The sequence below is a fragment of the Azolla caroliniana genome, unplaced genomic scaffold, assembly GCF_043228905.1.
Source record: "Azolla caroliniana isolate FFs.n. ecotype wild unplaced genomic scaffold, voAzoCaro1.0.p SCAF_2, whole genome shotgun sequence".
In the NCBI taxonomy this organism is placed as follows: Eukaryota; Viridiplantae; Streptophyta; class Polypodiopsida; order Salviniales; family Salviniaceae; genus Azolla; species Azolla caroliniana.
Genome location: NW_028230437.1, coordinates 5,437,628 through 5,458,734, shown reverse-complemented (window position 1 = coordinate 5,458,734; position 21,107 = coordinate 5,437,628). Strand labels below are relative to the sequence as shown.

General features: G+C 38.3%; 2 protein-coding genes and 1 long non-coding RNA gene across 4 annotated transcripts in view; 2 read left to right on the top strand and 1 right to left on the bottom strand.

Moving 5' to 3' along the window:
* LOC147867203 (Transducin/WD40 repeat-like superfamily protein) overlaps positions 1-10,711 on the top strand; it is a 28,460-nt gene extending 17,749 nt beyond the window's left edge. Inside the window, exons 2-15 of the mRNA XM_087314997.1 lie at positions 2,068-2,230; positions 4,509-4,597; positions 4,691-4,797; positions 5,197-5,232; positions 5,326-5,411; positions 5,518-5,576; positions 5,665-5,778; positions 6,419-6,556; positions 6,648-6,791; positions 7,059-7,167; positions 7,241-7,301; positions 7,391-7,466; positions 8,214-8,249; positions 10,332-10,711. Of these exons, the coding sequence (XP_087171123.1) occupies positions 2,089-2,230; positions 4,509-4,597; positions 4,691-4,797; positions 5,197-5,232; positions 5,326-5,411; positions 5,518-5,576; positions 5,665-5,778; positions 6,419-6,556; positions 6,648-6,791; positions 7,059-7,167; positions 7,241-7,301; positions 7,391-7,466; positions 8,214-8,249; positions 10,332-10,424 (1,290 nt within the window). The 5' untranslated portion in view covers positions 2,068-2,088 and the 3' untranslated portion in view covers positions 10,425-10,711. The remainder of the gene's footprint in view (positions 1-2,067; positions 2,231-4,508; positions 4,598-4,690; positions 4,798-5,196; positions 5,233-5,325; positions 5,412-5,517; positions 5,577-5,664; positions 5,779-6,418; positions 6,557-6,647; positions 6,792-7,058; positions 7,168-7,240; positions 7,302-7,390; positions 7,467-8,213; positions 8,250-10,331) is intronic.
* On the top strand, positions 8,336-10,196 carry LOC147867204 (uncharacterized). The gene is made up of 2 exons (XR_015529329.1): positions 8,336-9,792; positions 9,912-10,196. It is a non-coding gene; the product is annotated as an uncharacterized LOC147867204 (long non-coding RNA).
* A 1,149-nt stretch (positions 10,712-11,860) lies between the features above and the next one.
* Positions 11,861-20,179, bottom strand: LOC147867202 (uncharacterized). 2 transcript variants are annotated; one of them, XM_087314989.1, is made up of 13 exons: positions 17,243-20,173; positions 16,923-17,073; positions 16,732-16,844; positions 16,559-16,654; positions 16,233-16,302; positions 15,693-15,748; positions 14,131-14,181; positions 13,921-14,025; positions 13,798-13,842; positions 13,627-13,720; positions 12,577-12,776; positions 12,400-12,486; positions 11,861-12,318 (listed from the first exon to the last, which is right to left on the bottom strand). In XM_087314989.1, exons 1-13 carry the CDS (start codon positions 19,493-19,495, stop codon positions 12,154-12,156), a joined length of 3,486 nt encoding a protein of 1,161 aa, XP_087171115.1. In that variant the 5' UTR covers positions 19,496-20,173; the 3' UTR covers positions 11,861-12,153. The 2 variants fall into 2 exon arrangements, 1 of the variants encoding a protein (XP_087171115.1); XR_015529323.1 differs by having other exon boundaries at positions 12,287-12,318; positions 12,615-12,776; positions 17,243-20,179.
* Positions 20,180-21,107: the final 928 nt, after the last annotated feature.

The following is a 21,107-nucleotide window of genomic DNA, read 5'->3' as shown; positions in this document are numbered from 1 at the left end:
GCGCCACATTCATTCTTGGACATACAACAGTTGCCGGTTGCAAGGAGGGGCCCCACCGTCTCTGCGAGCTTGGGTGATTTGAAGGTCTCGTACCATTTTTGTTAGCTCCTCCAATGTCAACCCTCTGGATGGCCCTTCAACAATGTTCACTGGGTTTGGCGGGCCTGTGTCAGCTCACCTTCTCATTTCTTCACTCTGAATGAGCACCTCCATGGTTTTGCTACTGGCAGCCTGTCCACATGACGACCCGTCCTCATTCCACTCCTGTAATTTGTCAAATCGGGTAGAGACCCTCTTCACCACAGCACAATGATTGTGATCCCATCATCTGTCTCTAAGAAGAGACCCACATTCTCTCAGTCTCGCACATCCACCACCTTTATGAACAATAAGACATTGCTCGTGTCGAGCAAGGTCCTATCTAGTGTTGATAGTGGGGTGAAGCGCTTCTCGAACTCCTGAAGGAGCACCGTCCTGTTCATTCCTTTCCCGGGAGCTCGACCTATTCCATAAGCTCCTTCTACATCTAGAGCAAGTCATCAAGGCCGTACCTTTTGAGGAGTTGGTCCTCGAACTCCTACCAATTATGACAGTCAACATGAATTTCGAGTACCTTTGCATGGATACTCATGTGTTACTACTCGAGTGAATCCAATCAATTGCCTATCCTTCACGATATCCCTCATCAACATTTCAGCCTTGTGGGCCTCGAGGTTACTGGTGACATCTCACCCGTTAAATTGGCCTGATGTGCCAACTATAGATTCTATGGCCCCATGGAGACCACCGACACTCTCTTGAGCGTTCACTAGGCGGTCAACGGCCACCGTCATTGCTTCCGCGAGCTCACTGCCTCTCATCCTAAAACTCCCTTGCCACCTTTTCACGTCGGGTTCACCAAAGATGTCGCGGAAATATACAGCTTGTAGGTATGCTTGGGCGAGACCATCGGGGTCCTGGACCAAGGAGGTCAATGATAGAAGTTGAGGCTGGGTGCTTCGTTGCAGGCCGAACCGGCCCACCTATTAGCTCGACGAACCCCAACTATCGGTCGGCTCGTCTGATTCTAATTCCGGCTTGTCTGACTCAATTGGACAAATCGGAATTGACTGGTCCTTTTTGATCAATTGGTCTGGTCGTTCCTCATTCACCAATCGACGTGACCACTCGCAAGTACGGTCCACCAGATGCTTCCGAATGTATGCCTCCACGGGGATACCAACTCTCCCTCGAAAAGGGATCTTCGTTATTAGTTCGAACTCTCGGCCTACAGATGGCAAGCTCTCGGGCTTTCGGCGACATGTGCAGGCTGAAGCAATCCCTACGTCGACCGTTTGCTTGTTGAGCACACGGGCTCGGGGTGGTAAACTGCGGATTCTAGAGGGCGGGATGACAACCTCTTACTATGTGGCGCATAAGTAGACACTATGCCAAAGTCCAAGAAAGAATGAGAGAGAGAGAGAGAGAGAGAGAGAGAGAGAGAGAGAGAGAGAGAGATCAACTCGTGCGCAAACATAGACAAATAACAACAAATCCTATTAATGAACAAAAAAGGTAGATGTTGAACAGATCGGAGCTGGTTAGTAGGGAAACAAATACAACGGACACACACTGGCAAGTCTCTCATCGGGGAGCACATTCAAACCGTTAAACAATTAAAACCATGGTTTCGCGATTCGGTTTTGGTTTTCAAGGTAGGTCAAAATTCAAAACTTCACATTTTTATTTAGAAAAATTGAAAGATTTCTCTTAAAATATCAAAATTGGGCTTAAAATTTTGATAAAAATATTTAAGATAATGATGGAATGCCAATCCTAAACCGTCAAAAACTGTTTGAACTTTGAACCATGAGTTCAAACCGTTTAAATAAAAAACGGTTAAATCGATAAAGGCTCGAACCGAACCGATAAACCCCGCAAACCGTATGTATAGGCAGGGGCAAGCGGGGAAATAAAGGAAAACTCAGGGGCAAGCGGGGAAATAAAGAAGGTTTAGCAATCTGTATGTATATATACAGAAGGGGTTAGCAGAAGAAGAAGAAGAAGAAGAAGAAGACAGACAGACAGACAGGGTTTTGTTTTTGAGCCATGGCGGAGGAGAGACAGATACAGGTCCGTTTTGTGACCAAACTCCCCACCGAGCTTCGTGTGGCCACCACTCCTTTCTCTGTTCCATCCCACCTCGGTCGCTATGGATTGTCAGAGGTCATCAATGCCCTGCTCGGACTAGGTATCGTATAGTATTATATCCTTTTGTTGATTATGTTTCTTTATTAAGGAGGCGTTTGATTTGCTATCTGCAATGTGTATGTGTTCGTGCATATGTAGGTTACGTGTATGTATATCTGTACACGAGAGAGATGGCGCAGTTGTAGCTCTGTTTATAAGGTTTTTTGAAGAAGAAAAAGGTCATGCATTTACCCTTCCATTTCACAAGGGCGTCTAGTAAAAGCTTATGCAATTAGTGAGATTTGTAAAATGATTGTATGGGTTATGAAAATACTTGGCTTACCACTATTGTATAACTATAATGCTGAGCCCATGGAAAGAATTGAACTTGCTTTATCTGAATATTATGACTTCGGATGATATGATGTAAATGACCAAACCAACTTATGGCCAGATGGCTTCAATTACTCGTGAGAACAAAGAAATTACATCAGAACGATGTTATACTAAAGTTTTCAAATAACCGGAATGGCTTATGATAAAAAAGAAGAAGTACATGAGCAGTAGAGGTAGGGCGAGAAGAAAAAGATTTGTTACCTCTAATAAAGGCCAAAAACTGGCCTATGAGAAAGCTTTTACAAAGGATAGAGTTTCCTAGCTATGGATAGGCTCCCATCCAGAAAGGGCGTTGCATGCAATACTGAAACACTTATAAGGAAACTTGAATGATTTACATGCGTGTCACCCAACTCTTGGAAGTTAATTCTAGCCAAAATGCCTGGATGCAAGAGTTTTATTATGCAATATTAAAAGAAAAATAGATAGAGATAGAGAGGGGAATCTTGAAATGGACAAAATGGCATATGACACCAAAGAAATTACAGAATGTAGAGGTATAATTTATTTTTATTTGTTCGAAAGGCCGACATGACCTATTAGACCAAAGAAATTACATGATGATGTCTACGTGAGGCCTATGCCAGCCTATTAAGTATTCAGAAGTAGTCTCTTGTAAGTATCAAATACAGGACAAATAATGCAATGGCACATATTGCGAATGATATGGGATGATGATACGTATCACCCATGATGATGATTGTATGAGGTGTGCACATCCTGATATATATGTAATCCCCTCCCCCTCTCTCTCATGCGCAAATATAACCCATGATTTATATGGATGAGACAGAGAGAGGAGAAAGAAAGAAAGAATGTCTTTAAGAGGCCAAAATGATCATACAAGAGATTACATCTTGACATGTTGTCCCTTCTTTGAGAAGAACAAAATAAAATAGATTTAACTAAATAAAAATAGAAGTGACTAAAGAATCCCATTGTCTATAGATGTAAAATTCTCGACTCAGATAGATTGTAATTTTTGTCTTCAAAAAATCACATTGTTTGATCCAGAATGGAGACCTCAAAGTGATGGAAGAACTTGCGATGGTGAGAGATAATGGTTGTTATCTATAAATGGCAAGGGTGGCAAGATTGTGGTCCACAAGACCTCAGCGTATGTGCATGATGGTTTAATATTGCCCAATGTTTTGTAACTCGTTTGCAATGTCCTAATCAGGGGCCCACTAAGTAGCCCTTGATTGACTTGTATCATAAGTAGGGGTGATGGGGCCAAAGAAAGTTGTGATTGTTCTTTGTTGATGAGCTTGTGTGGTTGTATTGTTGTCCTTTCAACAATTCTCCTTGTCTCTTGATTTCTAACAGACCCAAGCACCACTAATCCTCATATTTAATTACCTTGGATAGTGGGCCAAAGCCTTGGTAAAAGAGGCAATGTTATCTCCCTCTTATTTCATAAAAAACTGTATAGTTACAAACATAGTGCTCGTCAAATTCCACTCCTTGATGACATTATTGGAAAATTCTTTCTTCTAGGGGTGTGGGTGCATATCTGCCTACATCAATCTCTAATTGATATGAAGATGTCTGTAGCTGCCCTATCACACTGTGCAATGAATGGGATAGATATGTGTTCATATATGAGGGTCTTCTGATGATTCCTTCCTCTGATAAGAGTGTTCAGATAACTCAGGATGCTTTCTTTTCCACCTTTGTGTAATCTTCATATTGTTTATATGTCATAATATGATACAATACCTTTTACAAAAAAAGTAGTTCAGCCCAATATTTAAGCTACCACAACATGAAAGTATGTTGTAAGAGTGTTCTGGGAAGCTATCTTTATAGAATCAATTCACAATTATTAAACATGTTTTTGTTTTGTGGATGGTGTGCAAGATGTTTATTTTTTGGAATTTGGAGGGGTTTTCTGATCTCTTACTCTTATGTATTTAATTTGATTCCATTTCATGTTGTTTCAGATAAACCAACACCATTTGATTTCCTTGTTGACAATGAGTTGCTTAGAACTTCTCTAGAACAACTTTTGCTGAGCAAAAATCTATCAGCTGTATGTATTGGTGCTTTCTTCTACAACATGTATATGTGATAATAATGAATTTGGCAATATTTCTCACTGATATCTTGCATTGTGATGAACTAGGAATCCACCCTGACTATAGAATATGCTTATGCCGTTGGGCCACCTAAACCTGAGAAGCCTCGGGATCATAAGGACTGGGTCAGTGCAGTTATTGGTACTCATCCAAGGTCAAATTTATCCCTTCATTGCATCAGATTTGGAATATTTTGACACTCAAGTTTTATTCTGTCTCTGTCTCACCCAGTGTTTGTTATTTTGTTCTGGCTGCTATCTGACCCAGTACTTCAGAAAAGTTTTATTTTCTAATCAGCCAAGGTTCTTTTACATGCAGAAAATTTACTAATGTACGAAATTGATAGGAATCAAATATATTTCTTGCAATTTCTGTTTCCTGTGTAAATAATTCCAGCTGCCAGATGAAAAGATTCAACATGTGTTCTAGTGAATGAGGCATTTTCTTTCATAATGGGCATCAAATTTTAAGCCTGCAAACTTTAAATTTTATAGGAAGCAGTAGAACCCCAGCTATCACATTTCTCACTTCCTCTTTCTACCGGATTTTGCAGGTTCATCTCAACAGGATCATATGATACTTCTCTCAGGTAATGCTTGTTTTCTCCAATGTCAATAATTAAAATCAATGCTCTTGAATGGAAATGGTCTCTCTTTTACAACATTATTGACTTATCTCATAGAATTTGGAGTGCTGATGGGGTATCAATGCAGCTGTTAGATGGACATACAGGGGCAATTACTTCTCTTAGCATACATAGACCATCAGGTTTTACCTATAGAATCTCATCATTGCATTTGTAAAGGAATTTAATGTTTTAGACTAAATCAAAGAAAATGGATGTTCTGGTTTCTTCTCTCTTTTATTCCTTCAGAGTCTCAGAGTTGGAAGCTGATTTCTGGGTCAAAAGACCGCACTATTCGAGTGTGGCAGGTTTGTAAATCCTTTTTTGTGCATAAACTTATGTTATTTATGGTTTTAAAATCTTTTAATAAAAATTAACTTAAGGTGAATTTTGCAGCTTTACGAAGACAAATCATCTAATTGTCATTTGTCTCCTGAAAAGCCAATTACAATTTTGAAAGGCCATGGCTCATCAGTGCAATCTGTGGCGTCTAATTCATCTGGCGACACTGTGAGTTTTTCTTGGTCGTAGAAGCATTTTGTTAGCATTAACGCAACACATGCCTGATTTAATCTTTATTGTCTGAAGGTTGGAATGTGGAGCTTACATCGTTTAGGGTTTTTAATGTCTTTCTATGTACTTAGCTTGTGTGTTTTGGATTTGCAGTGATCATTAGAATAGATGTCATAAGAGACTGGTATAACCCAAGGACCAGCCATTATGATAGTGTGTGACACAGTGATTAGGTGGAGTTGATATTACCTATTATTATAAATCTATTTCGGAACTGAAAAACTTGGAATGCTTCTTGAAATTTAGAAGATAATAACTAGCTAGTTTGTCCTCATAATGGTCTAGTGGTGAAGGTACCACTGCGTAATTGGGGGGGTTGTAGATTCAACCCCTGCTGGGTGCATATATTAGAACCCAATGTTTCTACCGAGGGCCGTCCACTAGGTAGTAGAATCCCATCTTGGAGCTGTGTTTCCTTTATTTACATGGATAAAAGAATCAGTAAGAATTACTTACACTTTAGATATGAATTTACTCGATGAGATTCTCTGATCTTGCGTTGACATTATTGCTTTAGATTTCATCTGTTTTTAAAAATAGAATGGTTTAGGAATTCTTTTGCTGCAATCTGTTTTAGGTTTGCTCGGGATCATGGGACTGCACCTTAAAGCTGTGGAAAATTCCAGAAGATTCAAATCCAGAAGACAACATTGTTTCTATAAAAAAGAGAAAATTGACTGAAGATTCTGGATCATTTGAAGCTCAAGAGATAGAGGTAGAATGTAAAGTTGTGAAGGAAGGCCAAAACGTGAGGATATTACTTGTTGTTACAAAAAATATTCTGTGTATTTTGCTGCTATAACCAGGTAGGTCCAATGGCTACATTTGAAGGGCATACACAATGTGTTTCAGCTGTTATTTGGAGTGAAAGAGATGCTATTGTGTCTGCTTCGTGGGATCATTCCATCCGAACCTGGGATGCAGAGACAAATATAAATACAGAAACTCTGGTATGGAACCATGACCTATGATTATAGTCTAGATTGTCAATTGTCGTTGCATGTAACCTTAGGAGGTGTTACATTTTGGCAATATGCATGGTAGTGGTTGATAGACTGGAAGTAATTTGTTGATTGCTTCATTGGGGAAACTATCAAAAAATGATAAAAATGTAGTTAACATACATATAGTACATAGCGTAGTCACATGGTTCTGTATTTTCAGATTCATGGATATATGTGCTTGTTTTCAAGTATATTAAACCTTTTATATTCCAGACAAATACCAAAGCTTTACACTGCCTTAGCTTGGGGGGAGAAAACAATTCACTACTTGCAGCTGGTGGGGCAGATCCGCTGTTGAGGATATGGGACCCTCGGATTCCAGGTCTGGATCCACGTTTATTCTATATTGAGCTACGTGCATGAACATGTTTTTGATGTGTTGAGATGGATTTCAGGCATTAATACACCTATTCTTCAGCTCTCATCCCACAAAGCTTGGATTTCTGCATGCAAATGGTATGTTCTGTGTGGCTGGATGTATGCTTCCATATTATTTCTTGTTCTCTTCTATGCGTCCTATTAATTTCATGGTGTCTTATCAATAGGCATAATCGTTCTATGCACCATATCCTGTCAGCTTCCCACGATGGCTCTATCAAGTTATGGGATATACGAAGCAAGGTGTTTATTTTTAATCAATGATTTCTGTATGCTGCTTGTGTAATTGATGTTTGTTTTGTTTTGTTTCTTTTAAAAGGATTCCAAGGAAGGAATTTCAAATATTTTTACATTACTAGTCAGTATATAACTGGAAAGACAACACTAACGCGGTGAATCAAAGTTTTGATGTGTAAAATGTGATTTGTAGCTACAATTTCACATGTACCATAGCTTCTTAACAAGTAATTTAGTATTATCTTGATGCAACTCTCAAAAAGACTGCAGGAGTTCTCCCAATCCTGCCTAACTTTTTCAAAGTAGTGTCATTTTGGAAAGTCACAGTAAAAGCTATGCATCATGTAATTATGAAGGTACACAATTAACAACAACCGTAGTCTTCGAGTTGGGTAATGTCGTAAAGCTCTAATCTAGTCTCCAATAGAGTATGTATGAAGAAAGGAGTTGACCATATTTGTCCAGCAATTTTCATTAGAATGATTCTAAGGTGTTGGTTCTCAATGGATTATTCCGAAATCCCTGAATCAGGATTTGCACATGTTCAGATTTCTTCCTGATATAGAATTATGAGAGCTCAATTGCTATCTCTTCATGTACCTTAGATTTGTAACAGTTTTTTATTGGCAGAAAATTTGAAATTCTGTTAAAAAACTCAAGATTTATTCTTTTTGACTGAAAATACTCTAATTTTCTTAGTTGACATGAAAAAATTATATGTTAATTATATCAATTTCTCTACTTTTATTGCAGATTCCTTTACAAACAATACACGCTCATGATGATAAGGTATTTGTGTATGTGTGTGTGTGTGTTATGTATGAGATGTGACATAAGAGGGGAGAGAGAGAGAGAGAGAGAGAGAGAGAGAGAGAGAGAGAGAGAGAATAGAACAGTTATGTTATTCGTCCTGACATACAATGACACTACAGCACATCGTTAATGGAGGTGTGGAACGATGGAAGAAATCAGTGATGTGTGATTGCCATTGCATCTCACTTGCTAATATGCGGATTGATTCTTCTATGATTTTGAAGTGCAAGCAGGATTTAGCCAAAGTGTCATGGGTCAGCCTTCTCCATCATTTGTCAAATGGTGGTGTTGTCAGTGTGGAAGGTGGCATACTTCTCTCGGATGTGCTTGTAATCTGGGCACCTAGACAAAATGTTCCACTCTTTTGATATTTCCTTTCATAATTTGGTGTTGACTTTTGCTCCACTCTCTATTTGGTGGGGGGAACTCTGATTTGGCCTCCTGCTTTCCAATCACCATTAAGCATGTAATCTTTCAGTCCTAGGTATGTGAAGTGTTGACTTTTGCCTCTATTTGGTGAGAGGAAACTCTAAGTTGTCCTGCTTTCCAAGCACCATTGGACATGTAGATGTCCATGTAGCTCAACCTTTGTGTCCCCTGATTCGATCATGAAATGATTTTGTAGTAGGCCAAAGTTGGAAGAAAGGCTCGCTTGGTGTGATCCTAGTCTTTTGAACATAGCCCATTATTGTTGAACTACTTCATCACCTGTGTGCCATGATCCATCTACATGTTCTGTTGCTGCCATTTCCTTTGATGCTTCAAACACCTTATGTTTAATTCTTTAAGGTGGCATGGTTGAATCCAGTTGATGAAGTTCATGGTCTGGAACAATGCATCAACCATCATAGGTGATGCTTCCAATTCAGTATAAATGTTCCTGTGTGGGGTGAATGCTTTAACATGTGTCATCCTCGACAACATCATAAGCAGTGGATGTGCTATTTGTGTCCACAGACATGTACATGGGGAGGCTTGAAGCCATATGGCAGCACAATACTTGAGGGTTGAGGTGACCATGGTGTCTAGTAACTGTACTTTGGTACAGGACTCTTGGGAATGTGCCTGATGCATGACTACAGCTACATATCCTCGAGTGAATCAGTCCGTGGTTGTTTGGGTCATAGAAAAGTGCCCATTTGTGCTTGTAAATGTGACTCCTAGTTATACATAGGAATCCACTACTTCAACTTGCCCTCCTGATAATGTGAAGATAGCTCTCTAGCAAGTCAGCACAGATGTGTGGAAGATCATGGCCTTGGTCTTTTCTGGATTTACGGTGAGCCCTTTTTCTCAGTGAAAACCATCTACAGCATTGAATGATGTTATAGACAAATGCGAGTCTGAGATTCAATGGCCAAGGTTATGTCATCAGTGTAAAAAAGAACGTGGAGAGGTGTACCTAATATATCAAGTCTGAGGAGGCAAGGTGAGAGTTGGCATCGTACTTCACACCATATGAGATTGAGATATTCAAAGGCCAAGCGCATGTCATCAGTGTAAAGAAGAATTTGGACAGGTGTATCTGATATATTGAGTCCATGGAGGGTAGGTGAGTTGGCATCCTACTTCACACCATATGAGATTGAGATTCAAAGGCCGAGGTTATCTCATCAGTGTAAAGAAGAATGGGGACAGGTGTACCTAATATATCGATTTCGAGTAGGATCAGTGAGAGTTGGCATCCTACCTAAACCCCCTTGGAGGCCTAACTCATCCCATATCACATCACAAGGAATGTTGGGTGCACAAAATCTTTGTAGGAGATGTTCCCTCCGTACAATCTCAAAGGCCTTGTAGGAGACATTCCCTTGGAAGTTGGGAATGACCATTGGGTTCAAAGTGAAACATTTTTATGCAGTCTGTACGGAGAGCCCAATGGGGTGTATCATAGTTCCTACCTAGTAAATTGGTAAGATTTAAGAGAGGTGTCATGATGCATTCACTCAATTGTTTAATGATATATTGGCAAGGCCAATTAAAAGGTGAAGTTGGCTTACTGTTATACGTGTGCTTAACACCAAAGCCAGAGATTTTTGTTTGTTTCTTTTCGTACAGATCCTCTGTGCAGATTGGTGGAATCTTGACTCTATTGTTAGTGGGGGAGCAGATAGTCAATTGAAAATATTTTCCGAGTTGCAACTCAGCTGAACACAAGTTACATTAAAGTTTGACTATACTCGAGTGGGGCCATGCCATTATTGCCATTTTATGAATGCAGAATGGAAACAATGATGATGCATGACAAGAGTTTGGACTCGGGCCATTTTCTGTTTAGTGACATGAAGTTTATCCAAATTTCTCTGGAGTATCAAAAGATCATATGAGAGATGCTAATGATCGACTGGGAAACGGATCTGCTATAATTTAAATGTAAAATGATAAAAAGGAAATTTTTATGATTACAAGCATTTTGCATAAACCTTCGCAAATGAGAAAAAAGAAGATATTTTTGGGTCTACTTTGTCGTCATAGAAGCTATGCACAATCACATGATGTGCTTTTTTTTACCTCTGAATCGTAAAATTTATATAATAGTATGTGCATATATCCTCCATGCATAAGGCAAAAGTCTTGGAGGTTCTTTCAAGTAGAAAACCTACCAAATGGTGGGCACAAAGGGATTCTCCTACATTCAAATGGAAAACCTACCAAATAATGGAAGAACCCTAAACTTGCAAACTTTGCATCACTGAAATGTTCTTCAATCGTGAGATATTTGCTGATATCAACCTCCAGTTGTGGTAAAGATGTTTGAGTGTTGATATCACCATATCCTTTCAATTGTGAGAGATGGTAAGTGCTGATGTCACCATATCACCATGTATGTGGGGAAAATCTGAAGTACGTTTGAAAACGTTTGGAATTATACAATAGAAAACAACTCTCAAGTGACCTTTATGTATGTCAGTACAAAACAAATTTTTAAAACGTTTGGAATTATATAATGGTATGGAAGGCAACTCTCAATAATTTTTTTTCTTAAACTGCTTACCCCCAAAGTTGAATAAGCTTTTATGAGTTGAAGAGTATGAATAAACGTCCAACAAAAGCACTATTTCTATGCTAAGTTGACAATGAATTAACGTCCCATATAAGCACTCTTTGTATGTAAAATTTACATATGATGAATTGACATATCAATATCAGTTATAACACTGTCAGCCTTCTTCTCATGTTAACAAGCTTATTAAATTGATATTTACTTCCAAATAGGTTTATTCCATTCATCACCAACATATGAAATGCTTAAGGCAGTTTGTATACATACAATGAAGACGGTAACTCTACACTTTACAACATCATTTCTTGATAATTGTGCTATCAGAAACTTTTTACATATGACATCAAACCTAATATTTTCTTGCACTGCAAAGCAACTGAGATATATGAACCTGAACCCAAAGTGTTGCAATTGAGAGAAAAGAAATAAAATTTTTATTGACCATCTTTTAAGAGTCAAAATAACCTATACAAGGGACCCCTTACCATTATGTTTTCTATCATCCACTGGTACATATGTAAACGACACAAGGCTTCCATTGAAAGATATATAGCACTTCTACTTTGAAGAGTGTTAATGGATAAGATAGGAACAGGACTCATTTTTTCATTCAAGTAGTGTTTACATTTAAGTTACACAGCATTCAGGCTTTGAATGCTCATCATACACCCTCTGGGCACATACATTTCATCCTTCGAAGGCCTAAGGTTTAGAGTATAATTTGAAAATATGCCTCATGGAAGGAAGCACATTTAAATGAGTGCAAGGGAAACTAACACGTTGGCAGATTTTTGTATCAATACACATTGATCAAATTGATAGCTATTGTGAATCAAACTGCCTGAGCTAAAAGAATATAAATTCTACTCCTCTGTATTAATCCTCCTCATCCTCATCCAACGCACATATTCTTTGACGCCGCCTAGCTAAAACAGCTTTAAAAGTTTCTTGCTCTGCACGCAACTGCTCTGTAAACTTATTAGTTTTCCGTAACTCGCCCTCCAGGCGCTTGTCATCTTCAGCCATGACAGGATTGGAAATCTGACGTTTTCATTTCAATTCACTGAGTCTACAATACATTCCATAAGGAACCATATGAATATTATAGTGGTACATACATACCCCATTATACCCAGGACCAGGTCCAATAATAAGAGATGGTCCCTTCTGAGATGCTATAGTAAATCCCAATTTGCTCCTTGAATTACCCTATAGGCCATGCACCAATCAGAATACATTGTAAGTCCTCATATTAAAAAGATAGTGATAAACTGGTTTCCTTCTAAAGCTACAACATACCTCATTATCTGACCAATGTACAAACTTATCTTTTTTACCATAGGTTGTCATTAACCCCGACAGGGCATTGTCATTGCTTTTCTTGATATTCTCACGCCCAAGGCTGTCATTCTTGATGAGCCTTTTCGCCACTGGCAACACCTTGGATTCAGTTGCAGGTTCACTCTTGTCCTCCCATCTATCCCCCCATGTTGAATTCTCTGATCAAAGGTATTAAAATCAATTTCATCAAATAACATATTCACATGGATCAATTGTATGAATGCAACGGCACCCACAAAATCATGTCCTAAGCATGGAAAGCCACCAGATTGCTTATTAGTAAAAGAAACATAAGGAAGAAGTCACTAAAAATGTCATCAGATCAGATGTATACAATAAATCTTGTTAATGGCAAATGTCCTACCTACCAAAAAACAAACTGCCAATTGATCATGTGAAAAAATAGCAAGAAAGATTATATCAAGACACATTCCTGAAGTCTCTGTACAATAGGTCCATCATATGAGTGGCTTCAATACACAATTCCTTGTTGAAGCTACTCTATGAGTCATTAGCAGAAGTCTGAAAGATTCTTCGTTGTTTTGTCTGCCAAGCTACTACATGTCTTCCTAATCTCACCAAAGGTTGGTCCATAACAGGGAGAGACACATGTGTACACATAAACTGAGTCATCGATAAGCCTATAGATCCAAAATTAGAACAAGTAATCTCTTTATGGTCTCCATTCCAGTAAAAGTATATGGGACCCAACTAGGTTCTCATCCTCCATAGCATTACATTCTGTCGTGAGTTGATACTGACACCTCATGAGAAAGGACCTCTGTGTAACTACTACCAATGATTTATCGCCAGCTCAGAGACATACCATGACCGGTCATTCTAGGCTATGCTTCAACGCCTCTATGGTACAAACATAAAGTGCATGTCCTATAGTAATTGGGTATGGAGAATGCAAGAGAATATGTCAAAACTATTACATGAAACTAAATAATTCACTAAGCATCACAAAGTGACTCATTAGGCCTTCAATACAGTAAAGGGACAAACCTGAACTATCAGCACTAGTTCCAAATGATTTCTCTTTCGGTGATTGAAAATCTTCTTCTTCCTCCTGTTCTATGTCATCTGCATCCATCTCAACCTGCAACCAGTGATGGTATTTTTATGCTTTTCCATGCTAGTATATCTACACAGAACCCATGACCTTCAATACCTTACCTCAATGATATCTTGAGTGTTCAAATCATCACCTCGAAATAACAACTGGATGGTTTACAATAATTAGTTAGAAGATCAAATATTAGTTAACTGATCAGAGGTTTCACGATTTCCTGTACATACCGAAACATCCAACTTTCGATAAAGCGGAGGGGTTGGCTCCCAGTGATCAGCCATAGATTTTACTTGCTCCTCTGTAAAGTTATGCACATTTCTCGCAGCACAACCCTGTAGTCAATCAAGTAAATTATGGTAGAACAAATTACTGGATGACAGAACCATAAAATTTTCACTCTTAAGCACTACGCAAACTATATATTAATCTAGAAATACCTTAACATCAGTATATGGTGCCTCCAGTACATATACTTCATATCCAGACCTCTGTGCAAACAACACAAGCATAACGTTACTTCAAGCACTCTGTTATGAATACCTTCTCAAATCTATTTTTTTAACTTAGCTATCTAATCCCACATGAAATACCCTTTACCTTACAGCTTTTTTCTTATGTACAGTGTAGAATAAAAGAGCTCACCTAGGTTACATAATTTTGTAAATGTAACAGTCGAAAAAGTAAGGATTTCTTAATGCCTTTATAACAGTTTTATGTATAAATTAACAGGTGCAAATTTCATTTCTTTCAAATTCTTTACAGCATAGCTTTTCAAAGTACTGAGTTTTCTCATTGCATAATGGACTAAATTATACAATTCTACCTGCAAGAGCTCCTAAAAAGGTACACAAATGTTGACATTATATCTACAAGACAAAATAAGAAACTTTGTGGCTAGATAATTAACTTTTTTTAGGATTCCCATCCCTTTTGAGATATGAAATTTACACTACTATAAAAATTTCCACATTAATCTCATTGCTGCTTGAAAATGCATGGAAATTCACAATGTCACATGCAAATACGTGAAACAATATACATGCAAGACACACAATCACCTACACGAACATATGTTGGGTCTCTCGGAATCCAATGTAAGATTGATGAGAACCTTGCATGAGTATCTTCACGGTTGTGTGATGTTCAAAATGAGGTTAGATGACCTTGTTGAGTCAAATTTCCCTCGAATGGAAACACAAATTTTGACTATATAGGACAGCATAACAGAGAAAGTGGGTCAAAGAAGTGGCACGAGTAATTTGTGATAATCAAAAAAGAGATATGTGATGACATATGACTCCAAGAATTTGTAATAGAAGACATGTACAATAATAGAGATTTTATATGAAGCAGGTTCTTCATCAGTTGCAACTTGCATTGTCTCTCACAAAGATAAAAGTGTTTACTTGGCATGGTAATGAGATGTAAAGCTTCATGGCTACCATAAAGGTAATTATAGGTAGAGGAATAAGCATATATTGATAATGTTGTAATAGGTTCAAGGATCATACATTCAGCAGAGTAATATATCATTCTTTACTTATATTTGACTTGGATGATGGACTGTCATAATTCAAAAATATCATAATCAAGTTTTTTGCTCAAAATGGCAACAGTAATCAAATTACTGATGAGTATTTGGCAAGGGAATTGTAGCATAAGGTTTTAACTGTGTCGCAGAAAATTCAGCATTTATGTACATGTGCTTCATCATCTAAAGAGCAAGTCTCACCAACTCTGGTGACTTCTTGAATATATCAAGGCATCAGAAAACGCATCATCAAGTCTGGGTTTAAATTTTAAAAACACTCAAAATGAGCTGTGGTCCAGTTTGATGGAGCTGGAATTATCGTTACACATCAAACTCAGGTAAAATGGCAGATAAATAATATGCTTTAATAATGTACAATCGATCATTCTAAAAATGAGGTAAGACAAGACAGATTTACTGGAAAAAGAATCGCGGCATACTCAATCCATTAAAGTCGAGATAATATACCTTGGCAATTGCCCAAAATTGAGCAAAATCAGCTATCAGCACATTGCGGTCATCCACTAAGATGAGGCCCACATGCGAGAGAAACCAAAATGGTCAATATTGTGTTGCGAGCACCACTGCAGCTGAGTTAGCCGAAAGAAAAGTTCGTGGAAAACATTCCCCTGTAATTATAATGGCCTACTAATAGGCATTCTAAAATGTACTGCTATAGAACTTATATATGAGCATGCATGCGCACATCATGCGTCTCTATTTTCTGCATAAGTCTCATTAATGTTGAGAGGTAGAGACCAACCGCACGATTTTCAAAATGGTGGAATTCATAAATCGTATAGGAAAAACAATATTTGAGCAGAACTTTTAACTCACGCATCTACATCATTCAATTAAACTATATTTCATAACTCCCAAGCCCAAGCATCCTTATTACTGAGAACATTACTAACCAAGATAATTTCTCTCTACTTCTAGAAACTAACATAATTTACTGCAGAATAGCATCACATATCAATGAAAAATAAAATTCTAAAACCTCCATACCAATAATGAACTTGAACATGCCTTCCTCCAAAGTTTTCCTAAAAGCTTTCAGCATGCTTGCTCGATAAGCCTATCAAAATTGAGGAGAATTAAATTATCCGGAGAATTAAGTTATCTTCAGAGACAAGTGTTACAGCAACACATCTACAAATGGAGTACTCTAGTTGATATCAAAGAAAGAACTGCAAAGCACACATAGCAGACCATCATAAATACTCCTTTGGTAAGGGCTGACAAAAAAATGAAATTTGTATGCACAAAATGTGTAGGCCCTAGATAGACAGTGATTTCATAAAAGCATATGCAGTTGGCAAAATTTACATTACCTCCTCCATTTCTGGCTCATAGCAATATTCCATCACCTTCTTGACTATCTTCTTCTTATTCCTCAAACTGCTTGCACTCATTTCTAGCTCCTCAACCTTCAAAATTCGTTCATTATCAATGAAAATTTAAATGGAGGTCATGTGCTCAGAATACACAATAGTATATAACTTACCTTCTCCACTTCAGACATAAAATAATCGTCCATAGAGTGTATCCGAGGAGCACTACCTCCATTCATTACCTCAATATCACGCAAAGCTTTGGCTAGATAGCTTTTACCACTGCCTGAAATTTGTGAAGATCAATCTTAGTTACTAGAATGATGCCCCAATAGCCACACATGAACATGTGAAATTTACCAACCTGGAAGTCCTCGAAGGATTACAACAAATCGGTCTGGTCTTGTGAAACGACCTGGATTTCTAAATATGCTGACAGCATCAATAGTTTTCAGTCTCTCAAATTGTTGAGATGGATGTGACTGCTGTAATTGTGTCTGGTGATGACTGTCAGCCTGAGCAACCAACAGAACAAATCTAAAGCTTATCAACAATGATTTCCTTTGTAAATGAAGAAATTCCAAATCAATTGCTTCACTCAGCCATCATATGCTGAGGGATGGACTCGAAATTGATAAGGTTAAAAAATTCAAACAAAGAGTAGACTTTGCTTCAGTCACTCACCATATGCTGGGGATGACCTAGTTCTTGTGAGCCATAACCTTGATTTCTAGAGAGTAGATTCTGGTCTTGTTGGAATTGATAATGTTGTTGATTGCCTGAAGAACCGTGCATAGTAAAATGGCTTGTTGCCAATAATGTTGAAGAAATTGGTGATGAAGGTAGCGGTGGCATATTTTCAGTAGGATAATCCGAGGGAGGTAATGGAGGAGGTGGTGAACATGGTGGAGGAGGATCAATCGAAACAGGAGGAAGTGGAGGAATACCACCATGACCTATAGTAGATCCTGTTGGATAATGTCCTGATAGGTGAGCATTTTCAGCTAATCTTACTTGATGGACATTTTCAGCTAGATTACCCCGATGGGCTGAAGCATTTACAAGAGATTGTGTATTCTTTGAATCTATAGATTGCTTGTATTGATGTGTTTTCTGTTCATATGACTGAAGTAGCTGGTAGTTTGTTTCATGCCATTGTCCTACTTCCTGTGCAATATTTGTTGCATTTTCATTTTTCCGGTGTCCTGGACCATTCTGATGCCAGTAATCTTCATATGATTGAATAGGATTTGGAGAATCCCTTCGTTGTTGCACAGAACCTTCCCTTGTTTGTCCTTGCAAAGAGATAGAAAAAGATTGTTCAGGAAAATATGGTTTTTGAGGAATATTTTGTCTTTGATGATCAAACTGTTCCCCTTGCATTCCATGTTGAATGGATCTTTGGTGGAGTTCATGATCATGATTACTCAATTGCAAATCAGAGTAATAGTTTGATTGCTGGGGTTGATGAGACATTTGAGAAGAATATGATGAAATGCTGGTGTTTTGAGGCAAATTATGTTCATTCATTGTTGTCTTGAACCGTGAATAAGTATCCTCAGAACTCATATTGTCTTGATTCCTTTTAACTATCAAAAGCTGTTCCATATTAGAATCGGATAACTGACTTGACTGCAAATTTCCCATGTTCCGAGAGCTTTCTTCCCGTTGTTGAATTTCTTTTGCAAGGATTTCAGCTTTCTTCAGAGCTTCCATGCGTTTCTCTTCCGCTTCCCACTCTTCGTACTGCCTTTGTAACAAAATTTCTTTATTCTGCCGTTGTAACAGTATATCATTATCTTGCCTTCCTTCTTGAAACTCTGGTCTAAAGCTTCTATTACCAGTTTGTGATACCTGTTGAGAGGCAAACATTTGCCATCCTCTACCAGAAAAGTTTTCACTGGGCCAGCTAGACATCATTTTCTCCGGACTAATGGGAATTTTTGATTCATTGATCCCTCCTACACTTCTATTCTTTTGCGTAAGTAATTCAGTCTGATGAGAGAATTTCTGAGCTGTAGGATTCTGTTCATCATCTAATAATCCCTTCTCTATTAACAACTCTTCCTCTCTTGACATTGGCTGCTTCCTCTTCAATCCATGTTTCTGAATTTCACCATCTTTCTGTGTGTAAAATCCTTCCTTGTCAGAGTTGTTAAACTGTATGTCAGATTGTCCTTCTAGTAAACCTTGGTTCTTAGGAGCACCTGCAACACAATGGACAGAGCTAGAATGTATGTTCGCTTCCATATGCATATTCTGTGAAACTTCCATAGCCTGTGATGCTTCTGATGGAAAAGCTTGTCTTCCGTGAGACCATTCAGAATAGTTTCCAGCTACTCGTCCAGGTAAATACTGATTCCTCATAGTTGCTTCGGCTTTATTTGTTGAATCAGGTTCACCATTAAAGCAATTGTTCCTTTGAAGAAATGCATGAGGTACTGAATCTTGAACTAATAATCTATCATCCTTCCCGGTTTGTATTCTCTGTTGTTGAAAAGATGCCATATTCCTCTCTGAATTCACCATCCGATTGTTAACTCCTTGCTGAGGCATCATCATCGTATTAAACCTTAGATCTCCTCCTGGTTGAAACTGATTATGATCTTGCAGTGGAGGAGGAAGATGAGGTCGATGATGATGTTCTTCAACAACATGTGACGGAAACCCTTGTGGATAATAAGGACGTTGAGGAACCATGGGAGCTTCAGTAGCAATAGGGGGAGGTCTGAATCGAGGTTCTGTAAACATATGGTCACCTTGAATAAATGTTGGTCTTTGATGGAAATGTTGTATATGGTGATTTGCAACAAAACGATGATGGGGGTGTGGAGGTGGAGGTGGAGAACAGAAGGGAAAATGAGGAGCCATACACACCGGACATAGCTGTCCAGTGTGTATATGGCCAGGTAGCATAAGAGGCCTGAAACCTTCCATTGTCTCTCTCAAATGTATTGTATTGTATTATACAAGACTATAGATGCCCTTTTTGTTTCTCTGCTTGATAACATATACTCCTTCTCAACAGATACTGGGTACTCTATTTCTCTAACAGATACTAGATATTTTCTCTCACAAAGCAGCATAGGAATCCTGAAAGCATCCATTTTGCCTCTGCATCTCTCTTTCTTACTAAAGAGTGCTGTTATGCATTATAGGGCACCATCGATTCTCTATCTCTGCGTATATCAGTTCTATCCAATATAACTTCTTTCTTTTCTCTCTGAGTGTATCAGCGGTATCGTCTCTTTCTGATTCTCTCCCCTCTCTAGAAGAAGAAGAAGAAGAATGGGCGAAGTTTTATCTTATTGTACTTGAAAAGATCTTTGCTATCTTTGCCAAATCCCCGTTTCTCTTTTTCTTTTGAAATCTTTGTGTTCTTTCTGATTCTAATCCTTTTTAAGGATACGAAGAAGAAAAATCAAAGCCTCACATTCTTGGAATAGCAAAAACATGCATTCTTTCAGAAAAATTCAGTTTTATTCTTTTTGTCACTCTCTATCTATCTCTGGTTCTTTTTTATTTTTGATACCTCTTTAGAAGAAGAAGGTAGAATCTCACTTACCTAATATCGCAATAACCTCTGCAGATTTTCTTCAGAAAATCTCTTTATCTCTTCCTCTCATTGAATCCTCCATAGATGAATAAGGGAGCGGAAAAAAGGCAAAATTCATACCTTCGCGTAATCGCAAATATCTCCTTGCTTACGTCTCAATATCTCTATCTCGCCGTGAAAGGCAAAGATGAAGACTTGCCTTCGCTTATCTTCTCGTGTCGACAGCTCTCCATCTGATTCTGGTACTCTTCAGAAAGGAGGAGGTTTTGCCTTCCTGGAAGCCCTACGAACGAGGAATTCGTCTGGCGATTCTTCCACGAGATCTCTGTGGTTTCCTTCGGATCTCTTCCGGGTTTCCGTTTGGCCGAATCTTCAGAAGAGCGAGGAGGGGATGAAAAAGGAAGAAAGGAACGGAGAAGAAGTCTGTAGCCCTAATATCTGCGATGGCAGGAGCAGGAGCAGGAAATCGTCGTCGCCATAGCTCTGCAGGTTCCAGTGCAGTGCAGTGCAGTGCAGAAAACTATTTGTAGGTTATACCCCTCCCTCCCTCTGAAGAAGCTTTTACAAAATTATACACTTATACCCCCCACTTCATAACACTTTCAAAACCTCACAAGTTACAACTCAAGACTTTCTGGTGTAAATGGTACCCTTCGATAGATACATACATTCATAATTCATAGTATGAAGTTTGAACCATACGTACCATGCGTGCATTCGCATTCTCGAGTATGGTAAACACCCCTTTTTGAAGAATGGTAAATACCATACTCTTGGATTAACTATTTATTATGAGGTAAATAAACCTAAAAAAAGGGGAAAAAAAAAGTTTTAAAAAAAAAAACTTAAAAAAGTGGAAAAAAACAAAAAATAAAGTCGCAAGAGTGTTTGAATAACATTCGCATTCGTTTTCCAACGTATGAAAACGAACGTTATGCTAGACGAACATGAATTTTACGTACTATGGATACATACATACATACATAAATAGAT

What these genes read in the sequence shown, in the direction of transcription:
- LOC147867202 (XM_087314989.1), bottom strand. Translation starts at nt 19,495, where the DNA reads ATGGAAGGTTTCAGGCCTCTTATGCTACCTGGCCATATACACACTGGA. An exon ending in ATCGAAAGTTGGATGTTTCG is followed by an intron (nt 13,843 to 13,920) that starts GTATGTACAGGA and finishes TAAACCATCCAG; the next exon opens with TTGTTATTTCGAGGTGATGA. An exon ending in ACACTCAAGATATCATTGAG is followed by an intron (nt 13,721 to 13,797) that starts GTAAGGTATTGA and finishes CACTGGTTGCAG; the next exon opens with GTTGAGATGGATGCAGATGA.